General features: G+C 33.5%; 1 protein-coding gene across 3 annotated transcripts in view; it reads right to left on the bottom strand.

Annotated features, from left to right (window-relative positions):
* Positions 1 to 21,784, bottom strand: part of CSMD3 (CUB and Sushi multiple domains 3) — a 588,763-nt gene that overhangs the window by 141,482 nt on the left and 425,497 nt on the right. For all 3 annotated transcript variants that reach the window (XM_063173375.1, XM_063173384.1, XM_063173392.1), the window contains one exon: positions 19,285 to 19,479. In XM_063173375.1, the coding sequence (XP_063029445.1) occupies positions 19,285 to 19,479 (195 nt within the window). The remainder of the gene's footprint in view (positions 1 to 19,284; positions 19,480 to 21,784) is intronic.

Genomic DNA, 21,784 nt, shown 5'->3' with positions numbered 1-21,784 from the left:
AACACATTTAGATAATAGAACTACTGGGACTTTTTCCAAGAAGCAGTAAGTGTCTTGGCCAAGGCTCATTTGCAGACACTTATTTACAATGAGTTACTGGAAAAACACAAAGTAACAAAACATTCACTATTTAAATGTGGCAAATATTTGTGACAAAATCAGATCTGTTTACCAGCTTGTAAGTACTCAAGATTTTCTATTCCAGATTTTGGATTAAAGAGAAGTGAATATGGAAGAATATAAGCCACAAAAGCATTACAATAAGAAAAATAAGACTAAAAAAAAAAATTATCCCTAACTCCATGTCCCTCTTTACTGTTTGTGAATTGAATGAAAATCACCAGTACCACGGTCCCACTCTCGCATTCACATCATTATTACACCTTCTTAATCAGCAGAAATAATATGCAAATTTAGGGTAAAACTACAATTCCACTAAAGTCAATGGCGTTGACACAAAAAGGAACATAATTTCACCCTTAATGAAACTTCAAGTCTTTGTATATAAAGGCAGTACTTTAAAAATAAAATAAGAAATTAAGAGCTAAATACAATCCTCAGCATATTGTGGACCTTTACTCTTAAAGAAAAATAATTTTTATATACTCTGTTTCTTTCCTATTCTTACAGGTTCTGCAATTAATAAAGGCATTATCTTAATTGTAAAAAAGGGTTCTTACACTAGTATGTTTAAATCAGAGCAAAATATGTTTACCTATATACAGATCTAGACAAAATATGTCCTGATAAGTGTCAAGATAATATTATGACAGCTGATAGAAAAAATTCACTGATTTTTTTGAGAAAGTCAATATATTTATTGAAAAGTGCTTACAGATATCTAGATGTCATTAAACCCAACAATTTTTTGCAAATTAAGAAAAAACATATCCAGCATCTTCAAAAATCTGAGAGTTCTCATTAGTACTGAATTATGGTTAAAATTACTTCCAAGTCTCTAAAAGGTGAATATATATCCAATTTCTTTTACAGTTGATAATTAAAATGTTTACATGACACTTTGTATGAAACATCTAAACATTTTTCCCACACGCTGAATTCCATGAAAATAACATACACCTGTACTGGACTTAAATGATCATATATATGCTCACACAAGAGGAGCTGGCATATTCACACAAGGGGAGAAGAGACACACTACCAGTCTGAAGCAGGATTTCCAGTGAGAATCTTTTAGGTACAAGGTCTTTCAACAAGACTTGACTTCAGCCTTTGTTACAATGGACTCAGTACAAACTGGAGTTAGACATGAATCATTTGTCACTCTGGCATATGCAATATACAGTCAGCAGTAAGAATTTGTTACTTGTGTTAAGCATTTCTTTCCTTGAATTTCTTTCCTTGGTCTTCTCATTCTGGATTTTTTTTTTTCACTCAGGCCTTTCTGAGTTTATTTTTCCCCTTATTATATCCCTTATTTTCCAGCTGCTTCTGTAATGACCCTTATCTTCACAATAATTCACATTCCTGGGTCTCAAAAACAACTAGTCTAAAGGGAAGTTTGTTCAAGATGTAAGCATCCAGTTGACCTTATAAGCTGAGAAAATGTTAAATTTTGTAAATCATTACGTAGTGAACAATTAAACTCTTATAGCAGCCAGACGGTCCTTCAAGACTTTTCTGAATGTGTCAGGGAGGGGGAAGAGATTTGCTTGGTATTTTAGTAAGCTGAGAGAGCTCACTGACTGCATTTCCTTCCTTGCATTTTGGGAAATGCTTAATTTAAAATTCCAAAAAGTTTCAAGAAGAAGATATTTTACCCTGACCTACACTAAACATTAATGCTCAGAAATCAAAGATGGACATGAAACCATAGCTAAGGTGAATTGAAAACATTAAGTTGATGCAAACATATATTTTTGCCTCCAAAAAACAGCTAGCATCAAGTTGTTTGGATAGATGTAAAAGTTCCACTGCTACAATGCTATCCATTGACTTTCACTAATGCCTAATTCAGCTAAGTAGGTCTTACTGTCTTGGTTTCAGTTTTATAGTGCAAGGATTTGTTTAGTATCCTTATGAATAGAAAGTCAAAGACTTATAAATTGTGAAAATCAACTTGTCTAATTATTATGCTCTGCATTGAAAAGTCTAGCTATAATAATAATCTAGCAAACCCATCACGCCCACAAATATAAATTGTTAAAACAAACAAAAAATGCAACAAATACTGAGAACCATTCCCCTGAATGTAAAACATCCTGCAGAACAAAATAATGCAACCAATCAACCAACCAGCAAAAAAAACCCTACAGGAGGCAACTGATATTTTCTAATGCAATTCTCCAATAGTATTTCATTATTTTTTAATAATGTTTGCTTAGACTCTGAAATAATGTACTCCTTTATGTATTTATTTATGATCTAGCTTATTCTAGTTTATTCACCAAAATTTTGTGCAGTATGCTGTCCTTGTCTTGTTTTCCAGGGTCAGCAATGGAGCACTAGTGGGAGAGCAAGGGACTTGACTCTGTTAAGAATGTGATAAAGATCAGTGTGTTGATGCATTTCTCCCTGTTTCCTTAAAACATTTTTAGCATTAATGGTAAAAAGTTGCTGTGTGTGCTGAACCTAATGTTATCTTGCCTTGTAAAACAACATCCCCTGTAGCCCTTGACAAATCTTATCACAAAAGCAATAGAGTATCACCCATTCTGTATGTAAATTGGCAAGCATTTTATCTGGAAGATTACCCACCTTGATCATTAGTATTTATTTACCTTTGTCAAAGAACTACATCCTACCTCATTATGGCAGTGTGTTAGTAAATAGAGAATGCAATATATTGCAAAATATATGCATTACCATCACAACGACATCTTTTCTCAAATTTCAGTAGTTGTAAAAGAAATGTAGTTGAAAACCACAGAGGGAAAATCACCCAGCAGAACAATAGGTTCTCATTATCGATGCCTAACTACTGCTATAAAGTCAAATTTTCTGCGCCTCCAGCTAAACAGTACAATGTTAAGAGCCTCAGTCATGTGCTTATTGCTCATATGTTTTCATCAGGCCTTTGCAGTTTAACCAAAAGAAAGAATGCACAAGGTGAAAGTTGAGTAATAAAAAAGTGAAGAATGGACTACCTAACCATGAGGATCAGCTTCAAATCTCGTAATTTTCTTTAAAAATGTATATTTTACTATCAAGGCTTTTTTTTTTTAATGCAGCTTGAAGTTTTAAATTCCTACTCTTGCTTTCAGATCACTACTTTCTAGCTCCTACAGCTAAGATCTAATATAATTTAATTGTATTTGCAGATTTAAATGCCATGTTGCGCTATCCATTTTTAAGCAGCATTTCTCAGTGGAATCAATGGGGAACACTGCTTAAAAATGAATGGCATAATATGGCTTTATATCATGCAGATAAATTTGATTACATAGCTACAAACACAATCAAAAAATAAGAGCAACTGTGCATGCAGTCTGGAAAAGGAAGGAAAAATGCCTTGAAGTACTGGTGATGGGATACTGGCTTTTTATCTAATGGGTCACTGTATCAAAATCCAGTCTAAGATAAGTTCTTAGATGAACTGAATACCTAGTATTCAGTTCATCTAAATGAGTAGACTCAGAAAAAAAATTACTTAGTGACATGATTTATGTTTATAAAATTTAATATATTATTGTGGTTTAATCCCAGCTGGAAAATAAATTCCACACAGTCCTGCTTGCTCATCTTGCTCATCTCCCCTTGCAGGGGGAGTGAGAGAATTGAAAGGGTAAAACCGGAAATTGTAAAGAAAAGGAAAATAAAATAGGAATGTAACCTACGAAAGCCAAGTAACAGTGATGAAAACACTTGTTCACCATCAAGCAACCAATACCTTGCTAGTTGCTCATCAGTGACCCCAAGCCAACCTTCCCCCTGTATTATTGCTGAACATGATGCCGTAAGGCACGGAATGTCCCTTTGGTGATTTGGGATCAGCTGTCCCAGCTGTGCTGCCTCCCAGCTCCGTGTGCCCCTCCAGGCTGTTCACTGGTGGGATGGTAAGAGGAGCACCAAAGGCTTTGACTCTATGTAAACACTGCTCAGCAGTAATGAAAACCCCCTGGTATTATCAAACCAGCAAAAATCCAGGTCCTACTAGCTACTGTGAGGAAAATGAACTACATACTAGCCCAGACTTCCACATATATTAAATAATTGGATGCTCTTTTTCCTAGTCTTATGTAATAAAATATCATTCTATTTATCCTTTGTAGCCCAATTACAAGATTTTCAGTTGCAATGATTTCTTGTAGTGGTCGTAGGTAAAAAGAAAACAAATACAGAGACTGAGATATCACCTTATAGATACAAAATAGTTTTCATGCAAAAGATATTGTAACATATAAAAATGGTAGATATTTATCCTAAAGTTCTAAATTACAGATATATTTATTGTGGATATCAGTCTGTAAATTTGAAGCTGATGAAGGACCTAAAGCTGCTTTTAAAAAACAATGAATATGTAAATGACAATCTCATAAAAAATGTATGTTTTAGTTGCGACTTGGAAAAGCAGAAATACATTAGAAATAAAAAGACACTAAAAAATACAGAGAGAGAGACAGTGCAACATCATAATGCTTAAAAGCAGTATGAAAGAAGAAAACAAAGAATATAGATTTCCATACTGTAGTCTTTTCAGTCTTCACAACAGAATTCAACTATGCAATCAAAACTGATGTAAAAAATGAGAAAGAAACTGAGGCTAGTATATGTAAAAGTATTTGATTGTAATTAGTTAAAACAGGCCAGCAGAAGCTGGCAATTTAGAAATTTTCTAAAGCAGGCCCTGAATCATTAACAGTAAATGAGGAAATCATGGCATTATTTAAAAGAAAACAAACAAAACCCCCAAAACAAAACAATAATGAAAAAGAAAAACCAAACCCAAACTAAAAAACTGCAAACAGAGAAATTCTAAGTAGCAACTTGAAAAGTATCAGCAATTGTAGAAACACAAGATCAGAAGCAGCTAGCAACTGTTGCAGAAAAACCTAAAACATCAAATACAGATTTTGAGTTTCAATAAAACATTGCTGTAGAGAAAGATATATGTAAGCTAGGCTTTAATGTAGACATAGAAGGTAACATTTCTGTTCCATTTAAGAGCACTGAAGTTTCAATAAGAACATCACATCAATTTTTTGCCATTAACATTAAAAACCAACATTTTCATATTAGCGCAAAGCTTTGAAATACTAGGGGGGGTTTAGTCTTTAAAATGAGAATGAGAACGTGGGCAGTCTGGTCACTTTTTGAATATGTGGTAAATTGACATAAAGATTAGAGAAATTATTGCCAGCAATTCTAGTATAATAAAATAATTTTAGATATTCTCATAAATATTTTTGGGATGTTATTAAATTATTGTGTGATTCCTGGAAGAGAGAAAGGTATAAATATCTGTCTCACAATGGATTAAGGATATAAAAATAGAAAAGAGATAGTACTTATTATAATTGGTTATGGATCTATGCATAGTAATTGATTCTAAGATGACAAGGAAGTTTGTCTGATATTTTTGGTGCTGGCAGTGCTAAACCCACAAATCAACTGCTATAGCATGATGGGTTATTTAATATTTTCAAGAAGAGAAACTCATTAAGAAAAAAGATTATGAGTAAAAAAGTACAAAATGGGAGAACACCTAAAAGCAATTCCTAAAAAAAATCCCTGAGAACCTACAGATATTTTCAAAGTTTTCTAAAGGATGTATAATCAGTAAAATTTGTCTTGTAAGGATAAAATCAAAGAGATTAGAATCTGTGTAGTGGATAATTAGCAGAGAAACACAATTAGATACAGTTTGAGAAGTACATTTCAAGAGGAAAGTGCCTCTTTCTTTTAAATAAAGAGAAGCAGCAGAAAATTTAGCAGTGTCTTTGATGTTAATACATAAAGTTCATATAAATACATAAAATGCAACTAAACACAATATCAAATTATTTCTATGAAAATTTATTTAACAGTTCATCAACTTTTACCACCAAAGCCAAATAAGCCAAATAACTTTGTATCTTCAGTTTCTGTTTCTTGAAATCTTTTAAACAAAACTAGATGTTTTTCTGAAGATACAAAAAGCAGATTTTATAAAGCTGATTATGAGATGCACTTCTATATTCAGGGGAAATCTAACTTTAGAAACAATGTTTGCTCTCAATTTAATGATTAAATATAAATATCAGTTCTATTCAGTTTTTCCGTAAGGAACTGTGGTGCACAGAGTTTTCAAAAATTCCATATAGTTTTCTCAATTGCTGAAATCATGTGTTGCTTAAAATTCATTTACTAAATTTACTCATTTTAGCCAAGTGTAAGAAAATTATGAAATTAATTTTTTTTAAAATAGAAACTGAGATGTAGCAGAAGGTAAAAATACTACATTGTTTTCTGTTGTAGAATGGGTTCACATCTGATAGGTCTTTCATAATATTGGTTGTTATTCATAAATCCAAAATATTATCAGTTTGAAAAATTATTTCTTCTTTATTTATTTTTTCTATATTTTTTCTGAACAAATGCAACTAGCTGGAAATCAGACATATTTCTGTTTCTGCCCTGACTAAATTTAAGTTCATTTTAGGTGAGCAGTAAATGAACAAGCATAAATGAAAAATTGTGTGCTCCTATTTCAATTGTCAAAGCCTTAGAGAGAACATTAAAGGAGATTTGAAGAGTCAGATTTCCAATCTTATAACCCAAAATGTAATTCTATATAATGATTCCATTTTTAAATGTCAAGGTATAGCTATACATCATGAATTATTTATTGTCAAGGCCTGTGGAATGTAAATGTCAAAATATTCCATAGCATAATCAGATACCAAATAGGTAACCAAATAAGTATCGTTAATATATTAATGGTTAATAACTAAAACTAAAAATAACCAGATTAAAATTAATCTTAATTTATAGGAAATTTTAAATCCCTGTTTAACAGATCTATTACTAATTTTTGAATTTAAAATAGCTAAATTGTAGAAAATTATTATTCTTAATTCTTCATTTTTCTGCTAATACTGCAAGAAATAGCTTCCTGAATGAAAGCTTTCTTCAACAAGAAGCAGTGGATGAAATTAATTTCCAGTGCAGTATAGTCTTCTAGAATTTCAAGTGATGTTTAATGCATTAACATTTTTGTTCTGAAGGACTTGTGTGCAGATGATGAAAATTTTTTACGTTGCTTGCCCCTAGAACAAGGGGTGGGATCTGACTTCTCCCTGTCTTGCTGTTTGCATGGGAGCTGGAGCTCCTCCTGTTCATGTTTCTCACTGCTCCACTTGATAAAACCAGTAGACTGCCGTGTGATATTTTTCCAGGAGTCTCTCACTGCACAGGCACTCACTTAATAATGTTGTGTTCTTTCATTTAATGTTTTGTTTTCTTTTGCCAGTAAGATGGAATTAAAGTAGCAGGCTCTGAGAATAAAGCCATCAAATAGGAGAAAACATTTTCTAACAACTTTTGTGCTAGAATAAAGATCTTTGCAGTGAAACACTCTCTGCTTATAATAAATGGAGATGGAATAGGTCTCTGCAGTCAGCCTATGCTTCAGCACAGCTTCATTCCTTTGAAAGAGCACACCAGTGTTATAGTTTCCACAGCTGAGAAAAAGTAACTAAATAAGAGTTTGAACAAGCTTTTCAAGTCAACTGCCTGCAGGAGACTTGACAGGATATTTAAGGAACTGCTGAGGGAAAACGAACAATGATTTTAAAACAATTTAACTGCCAACATACTAAATGAATAAAAAAGAAGAGAAAAGAAAATTGGCAGTCTTCTGGGGAAGACCATTTCAGAGTCTTTCAAGTATATTAAGATAGCAAGAGGAAAAGAACATTATATGACAGATGTGTAGAAGTAAAAATAAATCAGAGATTAACAAAGCTTAACATATTTTAGCTACAATAGCAGAATTGAGAGATTGGTGCATCAGAAAATATGAATAAAAAATGTGCAAGGATTTATAGATCTCTTCACAAGAAATAATCATCCCTTCCAAGGAGAAACTTCCTTTTTTTTTTTCTTTTTGAAGGTCATATAGCCTTATGACCTTACTTATTATTTATTTGTTCATCTGTGCACTCTTCATATCTAAATAAGATTTCATTACTTCTTTGGTTTAAGAATAAATTCTATTATATGATGAAGAGCATTATGATGGTTTCTAAGCAGAAGAAACATAAAAAATGTGAGGATGAAAGGTAAATTATGAGCTTTCTCAGAACTCAGTAACTTTATAAGTTCATTTCAAACTTCACAGAACAAAGAATCTACTTATTACTATAGAGCTCATAAGTGATATCAGCCCCTGAATCTTGTTTTGGTGATAGGACTTTGACCATTTTAGGGCTAGGGAGGCTGTAAATTCAAAGGAACTTAGGAGTGAAAAGAGGATGTATCATCTTTGGAAAGAGAGTCAGGTTTCTCAAGAAGTATTTAAGGGGGTGCTAGGATATGTGTGAAAAATATGAGGGAGGCCAAAACTCAGTTTGAACTTAATTTGGCAACTTCTGTAAAGGATAATAAAAAATGTTTTAACAAATATTTTAATGGTGAAAGGAAGGGTAAGAAAAACCTTTGTTCTCTACTGGATCTGGTAAAGAGCTTAGTAACTGCAGATGAGGAGAAGCTGGAAATGCTTAACACCTTCTTTGCCTCAGTCTTTAGTGAGAAGACAGCTTGTCCTCAGCACAACTGTCCTCCTGGGTTGGTAGATGGTGTCAGGGAGCAGAATGATCCCCCTGTTATCCAGGAGGAGGCAGCCAGAGAACTGCTGAGCTGCTTGGATATTTATAGCTATAGACCCAGATGGGATCCATCCCAGGGTGATGAGGGAGCTGGCAGATGAGCTTGTGAAGCAACTCTCCATCGTTTACCATTTACCAGTCCTGGCTCTCTGGTGAGGTTCCAGAGGACTGGAAGCTGGCCAGTGTGGTTCCCATTCACAAAAAGGGTGGGAAGGAGGATCCTGGTAATTACAGGCCAGTCAGCCTGACCTCAGTACCTGGTAAGGCAATGGAACAGTTTGTACGCAGTGTCATCATGCAGCACTTACAGGATGGCCAGGGTATCAGACCCAGCCAGCAGGGTTTAGGAGGGGTAGGTCATGTTTGACCAACCTGATCTCCTTTAATGACCAAGTGACCTGCCTGGTGGATGCAGGAAAGGCTGTGGATGTTGTCTATTTGGACTTCAGCAAGGCCTTTGCCACTGTCTCCCACAGCACACTCCTGGGAAAGCTGCAGCCCACGGCTTGGACAGGAGCACTCTGAGCTGGGTTAGGAACTGGCTGGGCCCAGAGGGTGGTGGTGAACAGTGCTGCATCCAGCTGGGGCCAGTCAGCAGGGCTGTCCCTCAGGGGTCTGTGCTGGGGCCAGTGCTGTTCAATATTTTTATTGACCACATGGATGAGGGGATTGAGTCTTTCATTAGTAATTTGCAGATGACACTAAGCTGGGAGTGTGTGTCATTCTGTTGGATGGTAGGAGGGCTCTGCAGAGAGACCTGGAATGGGTGGATGAATGGGCAAAGTCCAATAGGATGAAGTTTAATAAATCCAAGTGTTGAGTCCTGCATCTTGGCCACAATAACCCCCTGCAACGATATAAGCTGGGGACGGTGTGGCTGGACAGTGCTCAGGCAGAAAGGGACCTGGGGGTGCTGGTCAGCAGCCAACTGGGCATGAGCCAGCAGTGTGCCCTGGTGGCCAAGAACACCAATGGCATCCTGGCCTGTGTCAGGAACAGTGTGGCCAGCAGGAGCAGGGAGGTCATCCTTCCCCTGTACTGGCACTGGTGGGGCTGCACCTTGAGTGCTGTGTCCAGCTCTGGCCCCTCAGTTTGGGAAGGACGTTGAGACACTTGAGCGTGTCCAGAGGCGGCAACGAGGCTGCTGAGGGGCTTGGAACACAAACCCTGTGAGGAACGACTGAGGGAGCTGGGGATGTTCAGCCTGGAGAAGAGGAGACTCAGAGGTGACCTTATCACTCTCTCAAACTTCTTGAAAGGTGGTCATGGTCAGGTGGGGGTTGGTCTCTTTCTCCAGGCAACAACTGACAGAAAGAGAGGACACAGTCTCAAGCTGTGCCAAGGGAAATATAGGTTGGATATTAGAAAAAAGTTTTTTACAGAAAGGGTGAAAAAGTTTTGGAATGCATTGCCCAGGGAGGTCTTGGAGTCACCATCCCTGGATGTGTTTAAAAAAAGACTGGATGTGGCACTCAGTGCCATGGTTTAGTTGAGGTTTTAGGGCTGGGTTGGGCTCAATGATCTTGAAGGTCTCTTCCAACCTAGTGATTGTGTGATTCTGTAAAGAGTATATTGCCCATTCAAACCCCCTTTATGTTGTTGTATACTGCCTTTATCCAAATGAGTTTTTAAGCACTAGCAGTGAACCACAGCTGGAACAAAGAATCAGCTTTTTCTTGAATCATCTGCAAATGATATTATAATACTAGAATGACACTTGAGGTTTTCAAATTATGATCACTTTGTTTCCAAGTGATTTTAAATATTTTGAGTGTGTGTGCATCAGCAGTTTAAAAGGAAACTGCAGGAACAGTTAATGATTGTAATTTTAAATTTGGGATCTGACAGTTAATGATAAATTCACTGAGGTCATTGTAATCCTCTCAATCTCAGCTTTCTTTTCCATCACTGTTGTTTAGGTTTGTCATACAGACTTTTAAATTAATTTTAAAGAGACAGAAATTCCCATTTTTCATACTCACTAAAGCACAATGAACTAAAGAAAATTAAAAAGAAGGAAGAAAAAAAGACAGAAACAATATAATATCCATAATTAAGGACACATTCAGATTAGAAGTCAATAAAACTAATCAAGAAAGTTAGGAACTGGGACTCCTGAAACACAGGGAGGAAAAGTAGGCTCAGAAAGAACTATAAAATGGAACAATAGTCAAAATAAGCAGTCAATGAACAGCTATGAGCACAAATACCAATTGAAAATACAAAACTAAATAATACATAATTGACATTTAAAACATGCAGAAGACAAAGAAAGAAAAATACCCATGAAACTTTTGTGTCTGGTAAACTTTCACACATGTCACTGGGATCTCTAGGGATCAGCAACTCAGAGAATCTTATCTAATACATTTTAGATTACCAAGTTGAAGAGTCCAGATCTATTTCTCAGTATTGGAAAATTTTTAATTACACTTCTCAAAAATTTAAGATTTTTTATTTTGTTGTAATAAGGACTACATATAAAAACTCCAATTCTATTTTTCCTTGAACTATGAGTGCTGAGAAATAGACTCTCCCGTATCTGCAGGCAAGAAGTAAATATGAATTTCATGCTATATTTGTTTACTTTTTGTTAACACTGCCTCATCACAGTATATATAACGGGCTAGAGAGGTTGGACACAGTGACCCACTGTGGTCCCCTCCAACCTTACCCAGTCTGTGCTATTGTGATACTTCACAACCAAAATCTAATTGTCATCACATGCCTATACTTAGGGTTATTTCTTATAAAAGCATTTTATCTGCACTTAACAGAAGTGAAATTGTTGTACCTTTTACTCTGTGCATTTGACTTTAGATATGATTATACCATATAATTTTGTGATAATGTAAAGTTTGTCATCTCAATTTTATGTGAATTTTTATTGGAACAATACAACTATTGCACAATTCATAGGCAAAATATGTATGGTATTGTGGGATTCATATTCGCTGAACCTGAGAGAAGCGGTGAGAGAAGCAAAGAATGATAAAAACAATTCTTATCTCATTCGCTGCTCCTGTGTTGTGCTAAAGTAGAATGCAATATGGAGAGTATTTACCCAAAGTGATGGTGCTTTGTTTCCTTGGCCTATCAGGCCAAGTGCATGTCCAGACTGTCAGTAAGCAGACAGTCAGGAGATTCTGGGCAGTTGAGTGCAGGTGTGTGCAGAGTTGAGTTCTTGGCAGATTCAGTTTACATGTAATGTAATATAGGGTAATATAGTATGGAATAATATATTATAAGAATGAATTTGCCTTCTGATATCCATGGAGTTCTCCTCATCATTCTTCCTGGAACTGGGCAAAAGTATCACTGATATGAGATCTTTGTGATAGCCTTCATTTATTGATTTTTTCTAGATAACTCAAAACTGGACATCACATCAACAACTTTCAATTCTTACCTTGTAGTCAAGTATTATCCTAATGCATTCTATTACTTTCTCTTAAAGGATAATATTTTTTCATGGAACACTGCCAAACATCTTTATAAATTCAATTACATGGTAACAACTATATTTTAATTCCATATGCTTGTTGAGCTCTAAGACATCCTAAAAAGATCCACATTCCTCTTCAAAAGTTATATTGATTTTTCTTCAGCTTGTTGAACAATGTGTCTCCTAGTTCTACTTTTTTTTTTTTTTAACTAATCTCTACCAATTTTCTAACTGTGGAAATTGGCCAGCTGCTCATCAAGGAAGATTTCTGACAGGTTCATCACCTCCCACTGCTTCAACAGAAAGGCTAACTTAACCTCAAGGTCAACATTTGTACTTCAAACACTTCATATCTATCTCTTTCATAACTACACAGAAAAGACTGTCTTATCCTAGCAACTTGCTATGCTTCTGTTTATTGATTTTCCTTATTTTAACTCAGTTCCTTCAAGCCAAAGGAATTGCTCCAATGCACTACTTATCCTGTTACCTCAGTAGGGTAACATAAGAAATACAACATAATAGATAAGGAATTTTTTTTTTCCTTCCCCTCAATAACATTGTCTTTGAATTAATTTTTGGCCTTGATCTGTTGTTAATTCTTTAGTAAGGTTTTACTTTTTTAATCTTTGCAAAACTGTATTACTGCTTAAATTAGGTTTTTGGGATTATTTCCTCAAAGCCCTGTTGGCCACATTTTCTACAACCTTCTTTTAAACACTTTCTACTCCACTACCTTCTTCTTAAAACATTAATTTTCCTGAAATGCATATCCTAATATCTACTAGATCCCTTGACTGTGTGGTTTCATCACCTCTTTCGGTGATACATTCAAATTTTGATTCTGATTGGCATATGCTAACATGGTGTTTTTACATTATTTCAGATCAACAGTAAATACTTACCTTTTTGCTGTTGTCTTCAAATCTATTTCAACAACCTTCCCTAGTTTAATATTGTTTCCCATACAAAGTAAAAAAAAAAATTTTCCTCTTTCTTTCCTCCTAGAGTGCCCAATTTGAATGTATTATAGACACTTTAGATACATTTAGAGCATATTATTGTCACATTTACTCCCATTGAGAAAGTCTGCTCTGCTTGAGACCAGCTGTTTCTCTATTCATTCCATACTTTTATCTTATACTGAAATAGAGGATGTTAACTGAATCACCAGCATTTGAACTGAAAATAATTAAAATATCACTGAAAATAATGTACTCTGGTCTTCTATTACTTGTATTTATTCTCAATGGTAAATATAAACATAGATTAATGTCTAAAAATATTGTTTTTAAACACATTTTTAAAAACCCCAAACTAAAGCAGTGATTTCCTAGCATGTCACCTAACTAAAGGTTTAAATTACTATCTAAGTCAGTAATGGAATAACAAAATAATAGAAACATATAAAATGTGCAGTACAACAGTGAAGAAATTGTAATCTTTTAAATTTATAGCAACAAAATAATTTCTGCAATAGATGGAATACACAACTGCATATTGCATGGTGTTGTGATGCTTATATTAACTTCTTAAAACTCAGCTGCGGTTTATGGTGCAAAACAGAAATATATCATGAAAATATTCCTGCAAAAACCTCAAAACTAAGCGTAACAGACACTTCTTGTAAAAGACACTTTTCCTTCATAAGAGTGCAACATCAGCAAAACAAAGCTGTAACACAAGCAGCTCCTGAGCTAAATGTCAATGGACATGGGATCTGTAAGAGAGAGCTATGCTCTTTATTTTTATGCTGGACACTGTCCTTGCCTACATTCCTATATTATGTTGGCAAAATGCTTTATGTAACCCAGTCAAGAAGGAAAACAAAATAGAATTCAATTTTAAAACAATGCAGTCTCTTAATTACAGGTTTATTCTGTTGCCCAGAACCATCCATCCCCCAGTCTCCACTGTGACAGACAAAGTGGAGATGACAAAACTTGTGCAAACAATGAAATATGAGCCTTATGGATATAACCACCTGCATATTCCACATAATAAATCTTCTTCCAGTGCATTACTGAGGCCTTGTTAAACAAGAGTGAGGATGTTCTGACTGCTGCCTGAGGTTAGGTTAGAAATATGCATGTCAGCTACAGCCAGCGCAGCTGACTGGATCAGTTACTTTAATTCCAGTTATTTATTAATTAATTTACCATGATTATTACCTGATATTACATAATCCTATCCTAATTCAATGTCTTGCAGACTTTGGAAAGTAAATATTTGCTTCTCTGTGTGACTAAATGGTAAAGATATATTTTTCCTTCTAAGAACAGAATACCCTGAAGTCACCTTGTCTGTTTGAAAAAATCTTCAAAGAAAAATATGCACCTATGGTTCTAATACTAAATACAGGAAAAGGCACATATTTATGTAAACTAATGCTAAAACCAGTTTTTCTCTGCACCTCAAGATACCTTATGAAAAAAATTTTTTTAAGGTAATGTTTTTTCAATCTTTAACTAGAAAATTTACATATTCAAAGCACAGAGAAATGTCGGTTTTTAATATTCTAAAGCAGAAAAAAGATCACATAATTTATTACGTATTTTCATTGGTACTTTCTGTACACTTTTATTGCCAAACAAATGAGAAACCCTGTTAATTAATTTACATATTTTATAATTAACACACTATTTTCAAAAATATTAAAGTTGCTGTGACATTTTCCCTGCTAATTCATGATGTTGTTTCAAACTAACAATTGTGTACAAAATCTTTTAAAATTATGGCTTGAATAGATATGCTTGATTTCAAATAATTTCTTTTATAGCAAAGAACGTAAAAAATGAAAGCTGAAAAAACCCCAATATTTTATAGCTTAAAATATTTCTCATTCTTATAAAATTTCCTTCATTAAACTCTGCTCCCAAAATTTGGCTGCAGATTTATTTCAGCAGAAGAGGAAGTGACTGGTTTTATGATGCACTCCACTTACCTAATCCTTTAAATTCATTGGGAATTAGGGTTCTCTGGCAGTTGATTTTAATAAGATCATTGTAATTAACAACTTTCTTCATTTCCAATACTTTACTTACCATTATATGATGTTATTACTTCTTAAATGAAAGCCTAGAATAATTACACACAATATTTATTATTCAATGGAATTTGTAAAGCCATAATATGAATTCCAAATGTGTATGCAAAAGGTCAGAGTAGTTCTTGCTGTGAATATAAGCATCTGTCTGTATTATTTTTTTCTTCCATCTTTCCAGAATTGTTAATATTTTACTCCAGTAAAATTTTGAATTTTTTTCTCATATGAACAGAAAATCTGTAAGAAAAGCTGAGTTTTTAACTTAAACACATTAAAAAAAAAAACAACTGTGGGGTTTTCAGCAAAATACCAGCTGTCTGCATGGTCATATACAAAGAGATGAGATTAATTTTCTGTTTACAAAACTATTTGTGTATTTTACAGTAAAGAATCAATCACACATCTTCAAAAGAACGAGATCACTGTCTCTGAGAAGTATATACTGACAACTAAATCCCTAGTCAGTTACTGCAAATTCCACTAGGTGGAAGCTAGATTTTCTCAGTTTGGCTTTTTGACTTGCTAGTTCCTAGGTTACAATGGTCTCCTTTGCATGGCTGAGGAATAATGAGTTTGCTCACACAGGAAAGGGTCTGTAGTGTGAGGTTTATAGGTTAAGGTACACTCAGACTTAGATGCCTACTTCTTTACTTTACTCAGAAATCTAGCTGCTAAATTTTAACACATATATCTGTCCAAAATAGAGTTTGTTGTGTGCTTTTAGTGCAAACAGTACTGCTTCCACACAGTATATTCAGATATTTCACTAGATCTAGTATTTCCCGTGTTGCTGTTGTAAGTCATATTCTGCTGAGCATGCAAGCAGATTAAATCCTGTTAATAAAGTCCAAATGCAAATGGAAAAATATGCCTTCTTAACCAGCTCTTTGAATGCCCCTTGATGACCTTTCAAGAAGCCTGTCTCTCTCCACTGACTATATGGAAGGAAAGTTTGGAATGGTAAAGCAATGTACATAAATTTGTAAAATTTTGGAAGTGGAAGCTTCAGAAGATAGCTGAATAACAATAAAATAAAATCCTTCATATTTTTTTCAAAATACCTTCAATTGATTTTTCTAGTTTTGAGTTAACCTTTCTGAGTATTCAGAATTTAAATAGAATTTTTGTATTCAAAGCAAAATCCTAACTGATTTCCATTCTACTTCAAAGTACTCAGGTCATTGTTTATGTGATTCTACAAAACCAACATGATGTTTTGGGCAAAAAGAAAGTGAGAAATGCTTAGTAAAAGTCAGCATATGACAATTTTAAGTAAAATATGCTGCTTAAGTGGTGAAACTGACCATTACTTTGGAACTATAAAACACAGAGACACAAAGCATGTCATTAACAGTAACATTCAGCTTCATTAACTGCAGGAATATTCTGGCTTGTGCAGGTGCCCAACTCATTCCTCATTCAAAATTTGAAATATATTTAAATTATAACTCTTTTTATGGTCAGTTTGTAGAAAGTGCATAAAAAGATGATCTATAAAGCCTCTGATTAAGTAAACAATGTTGAGTGATTTATGAAAAAGTTGTCAGCATTTCCTATATTACAAAACAATAAGCAGTAACATTATACTATTTTTTGCATATCTCTTTTCTACCCTAAAAGTTTTCAGATATAAACCTGATTTGAGCTGCCTCAAATAGCCATCAGATCAAAAGAAACTGATATAATACCTTGAATTGGTTTAGCTACCAAATTAGAAAGTGAATAAATCATAAGCATAGGCATATTCTCATAGGCAGTTAAAAAAATATTAGATATTGTTAGATATATCTTACAGATGGAATTTTTTTGAAGCCTGGATTAAAATGTTTCCAAGGATGCAACTGTAATGAAATGCAGTAAAATGTGTTAGTGATCAATAAATTATTTCTTCTGCTAGGAACAAGGTTTTCACATTTAGTTATGAATATGATTTTCCATTAGTTGTCTTTTTGCTATTCTGCAAACAATTATTGTTTGCTACCAAAAATTTAAAATTACCTATAGTTGCTGAAGCTGAAAGAAAACATTAATCATTGTCTCTGTCATACCAGTAATGCATCTGCATATGTTCATTACATCCTGTTCTTAACATCCATAGTGAAATACCAAACTCCTTAGCACATTAGCCTAGATAATATTAGCATCTGTTCAATTTTTTTCTTAAAACTAATTAACTAACTAAATAAACCCCCAGTATACACCGAGGTGGTATTTTATATCATATTTAATTGTAACTCTATCAGTTTCAAAGCAGCTGCAAAAATACAAACTGAAGAATGGAGGAATCTGATTTCTACTATGCAAATTTTATTGTGTAGGTGAGACTGGTTTTCAGGAGCTAAATTCAGCTCTCAAATTGTTTCTTGCTGACTCTGTACCTGAATGCTAATTAACTGATATGATCTTTCTTATATCTGTATAAAAGTTCTGTTTTTCTTGAGATAAATCACCCAAAAGTGGAAAGCATTGATAACGTGGCCAAAATATAACATAATATATCACAGCAACATAACTAAAAAACTCCACTAATTCTTAACTAGTGGAAAAAGCAAAATAAAAAAAATAAAAAAAAAAAATCTGTTCTATGTCATCATATCCTAAAGAAGTATGGGCTTTTTCATGTTTGAAAAAAGGCCATTATTTTTCTCCATTTATTACAATGGCAGTACTTCCAAGCAAAATACTCTGCCTTCACTGGAAGTTACAACAGACAGCACTGAAAGATTGCTAAGTAGATTATAAGTGACACTAATAGACACAATTATTGCATCAATAAAATATTTTTTAACTTCCATTACCCATCAAGACATTATTTAAAAAAATATCATCTTTCCCCTATTGTACGCAACAACCTTCCTCACCATGTACTCCCTAAAAAACAACATTCATCCCTCATTTTAAAATGAGGAAAAATATTTGACTTCTAATGCAGAGATTTTAGAAGTTTCAACACACTCCCAAACTTTTTCAAGGGCTGATGTCTCAGTTTGATGCCACTGGGTTTTGGAATGCAGTGCTATGATGGTTTTGGTGGATAATGAAAATACTGAACTTCTTCAAATGATTATAATATTGGATATTATTTAGATTTGAATTTTTTTTGTTGGTTTTGCAGGTACTCTACCATCCACTTTGTAATAGAAATTTGAGCACACAACAAAGAAAATTCATATTTTATTTTAAATCGATGTTCGTTCAAATTGGAAATGGATTTAACAGGTATTTTCTCCTCAAAATGTGAAAAGGAATGGCAAGTAACATAATAATTGGATTTTATTTTAACTTAAGAAGCAAATGCTAGTTTTTTCATATGATATCTGCATACATGGGAGAGGTTTTGTGCTGAATCTTACAGAATATGTGATTTTTCACAAAGTTAAAATAGCAAGTGGCTATCACTTCCTGTTAAGACATCAGTAAAATAAAACTTTAATCTTTTCTTAGAGTTTAAATCTGAAAACGCTGATGCTTGAGATTGTCAATGGTCATACAGCTAAAGTCAGAAGAATCTTGAAATGAGCAGACTTCATATCTTTAAAAGTTTGAGTAACTGGATATTTCCTGCATTTCAAGGCTTTTCCACATGTCCAAGAATTTAAATCTTGTAATGCAATATATACAAAATATTTCATTGGCATGTTTTTAAAGCCAGTAATAGCAAAAAGAAGCAAACATATATTATGACAGCCAATGTGTACTTACTGTTGTACTTAAATACATATATATAGTACATATCTCTATATTCTGCTGTAAGTTAATTCAAGAACACATGCTGATGTGAAGAATGACATTGCTAAAAAAGACAAAATTCAAAATAAAAACACTATTTATTCAATGTTAATAAAAACTGGAATCAATAGTTTCCTGAGTTGTCACATATGTATTTTATTACATATATAATTGGAAAGAGTTTTTTTCTGAAAGAATATTATTAAAATCACCTAAAAATTTCCACTTGTTTCTTCTCTATTTCAAAGCAAGAGTAATGACAACAGCAACTAAAATAAATGAAAAACTGCTCTTACCATGACAGCTGGGCAGGGCTCTGTTCCACCCAGGTCTTCCATCATCTCCCATGATACACGTCAGGGTAGAGTATCCCTGAAGAACATACCCTGCATCACAGTAATATGTGACAGTGGAACCCAGTTTGTAATCCATTCCAAGTCTGGTTCCATTCATTATATTTCCAGGATCAAAACACGACTCACGAAGTTTTGCTGTAGAGGAAACAAGCGTGAATATAATTCTAAATATAATCCAAAATGAATAAATAATAAATATAAATTAAAACAAATAAAAATAATTATAATCTAAATATTTCCTGGAGTTCTCTTGAGGTCTTCTTTGAGTACCCTGTAGAACCTGTTTTTTTTTTTAGGTTTTCCATCAAATGTCTTCTCTACTTCATTCTAACAACTGTACAAATTACTATATCATGTCAGAAACCATGTCTTCTGTCCTTTTTTTAAGATTATTCTTATAGTGCTCCATTTATTTTTCAGAATTCATTCTGATCAATGGTAAAGTTATGTAGTTAGATTAAGTTAGATATACAGAAATTTTTCCAGTAGATAAGGCACATCCTAGTTTTAAAATCTATGGTGTGAAAACTGGTAAATGGAGGAAACAACATGAACAATTTGTTGCACAATAAGAAGTATGCAAACCAGAATGTCTTCGAAATTAATAAACCTCAGGTGAGTTTCTATATGTATATGATGTGATGGTATACATTTTCACATACATATTTATCCCTCAGTGGATGAAAAAATATAAAAATGTTCCCTAAATGTATCTCATTCTTTTATCATTTATAACTATTTGTTTCAAATTATTGAAATAAATTCAAACATATGCATAGGCTTTTATCTTTGCTTCCCTTTTACTTCTAGAACGTGAATACCAATGTCCAGTAACATATTGAACAAAAATAAATACACAACACTTCTAATTAACAGCATTATTATGCAGAAAGTGAGAAAAGTAAAATATTTAGGAAAAAATGCAATTTCCTTTAAGGAAACAAGAGTATTATGTAGAAGCTGGAGTAAAACAGATTATTTTATGTGTGCAGGATGGAATATGGAATAATATATTTTATCAAGTAGAAGATGGAAATTTCAGGCTTTCTTTAACATTTAAGAGTGTTTTGGAGAAAATCAATATGGAACACTTCTTCATTTTCTACAAGACCAGTGCCAGCTTTCAAATACATCAAAAAATGTTTATTTAGCAGGCATATTTGCACTGTGGAACTTTCTGCTACAGGTAGGTATGGTTGCCAAAAGATTATATGAGCTTTGAACTTCCTGGAAAGCTTTTTAAGAGTTTTATATAAAAAGACACTTTATCTGATCCTGTCAGTACCTAAAATGAAGTTTCTGAGAAATTATAGATAAGAAGGAACAATTATTATTTATTTGATTTTTATATAGTTTGGCCACACATAAACTATTGGTCACTACTAGAGCCAAGTTAATGAACTAAGTACATCCCTTAAGGCCACTTTTATGTTTTAATGGTTCTGAGAGGAGATAAATAAATACATTGTGGTAACATTTGAAGAAGGAAACACAGAATAATTCTTTTGAATTTTCAATTTCAATCTTTCAAAAGCATGTCAAGGTCTCCTAGTGTGTTTAAAAATTTATTATGATTTGCACATATAATCTACAGAGCATGGTTCTGATATGAAAAACAGAGTAACAAATAATAATTACAATACATCTTTTATCATTAAGAACAGGATTAGGTACTCACATTGATTTATATAGGTAGAAGTACTGTGTAGTCTAAAACTTATTTAACACACATTAAAAAAATTTGGATGGACAATGAAAAGTCAAAAGATGCAATTTACTAGAAAGTCTATAAGATATCACACAGATATTATTAATTATTGAGTAAGCCATTCACACACTCATTTGAGAAGTCTGGCCAATCATAGGGCAAATTTCAAACTGTTTCAAGTCTAAATTATCAAACTTAGGGGGAAAAAAGGAAAAAAAAAGGATAAATTAATTTAGGATTATAACTAATACTTTAGAAAATCAATACAATAAGATTTTTCCTGTTGTTGAACCAATATTGATATAACTGCATTGATTCATAAATGCTATTGTGAAATCATCATTCTTGAATTTATGACAAATATAATTCAAAATGTTTCAAAGGTACTTTAGAAGGTACACAGATAAAGTGGATATTAGTCCTAGGTGAAAAAAATAAAGAGAGAAAAAAAAATCTATTATGTCTGGTGCATAAATCAAAAATTGAGAAAAGAATGATCTGTCACAGCACAAATTACCTCTAGGGAAAAAAATACAGCCCTGTAATTTTCTTTTCCCAAAAATTATAGTTGTGACAGGCTTCTGAAATTGCTGACTAAACAGTAACAATGTCACTATAGAAATACAGTTTCTTAATACCAATTCTGAAAAATAAAGCCTGAAATACTAAGTACCTTAAAACTACTTCTGCAAATCTGAAGGAACTGCTAAGTGAACTTGTAGAAAAAGTTAG

Source organism: Melospiza melodia, chromosome 1 (genome assembly GCF_035770615.1).
Source record: "Melospiza melodia melodia isolate bMelMel2 chromosome 1, bMelMel2.pri, whole genome shotgun sequence".
Classification (NCBI taxonomy): Eukaryota; Metazoa; Chordata; class Aves; order Passeriformes; family Passerellidae; genus Melospiza; species Melospiza melodia.
This window is presented reverse-complemented; position numbering and strand designations above follow the sequence as displayed.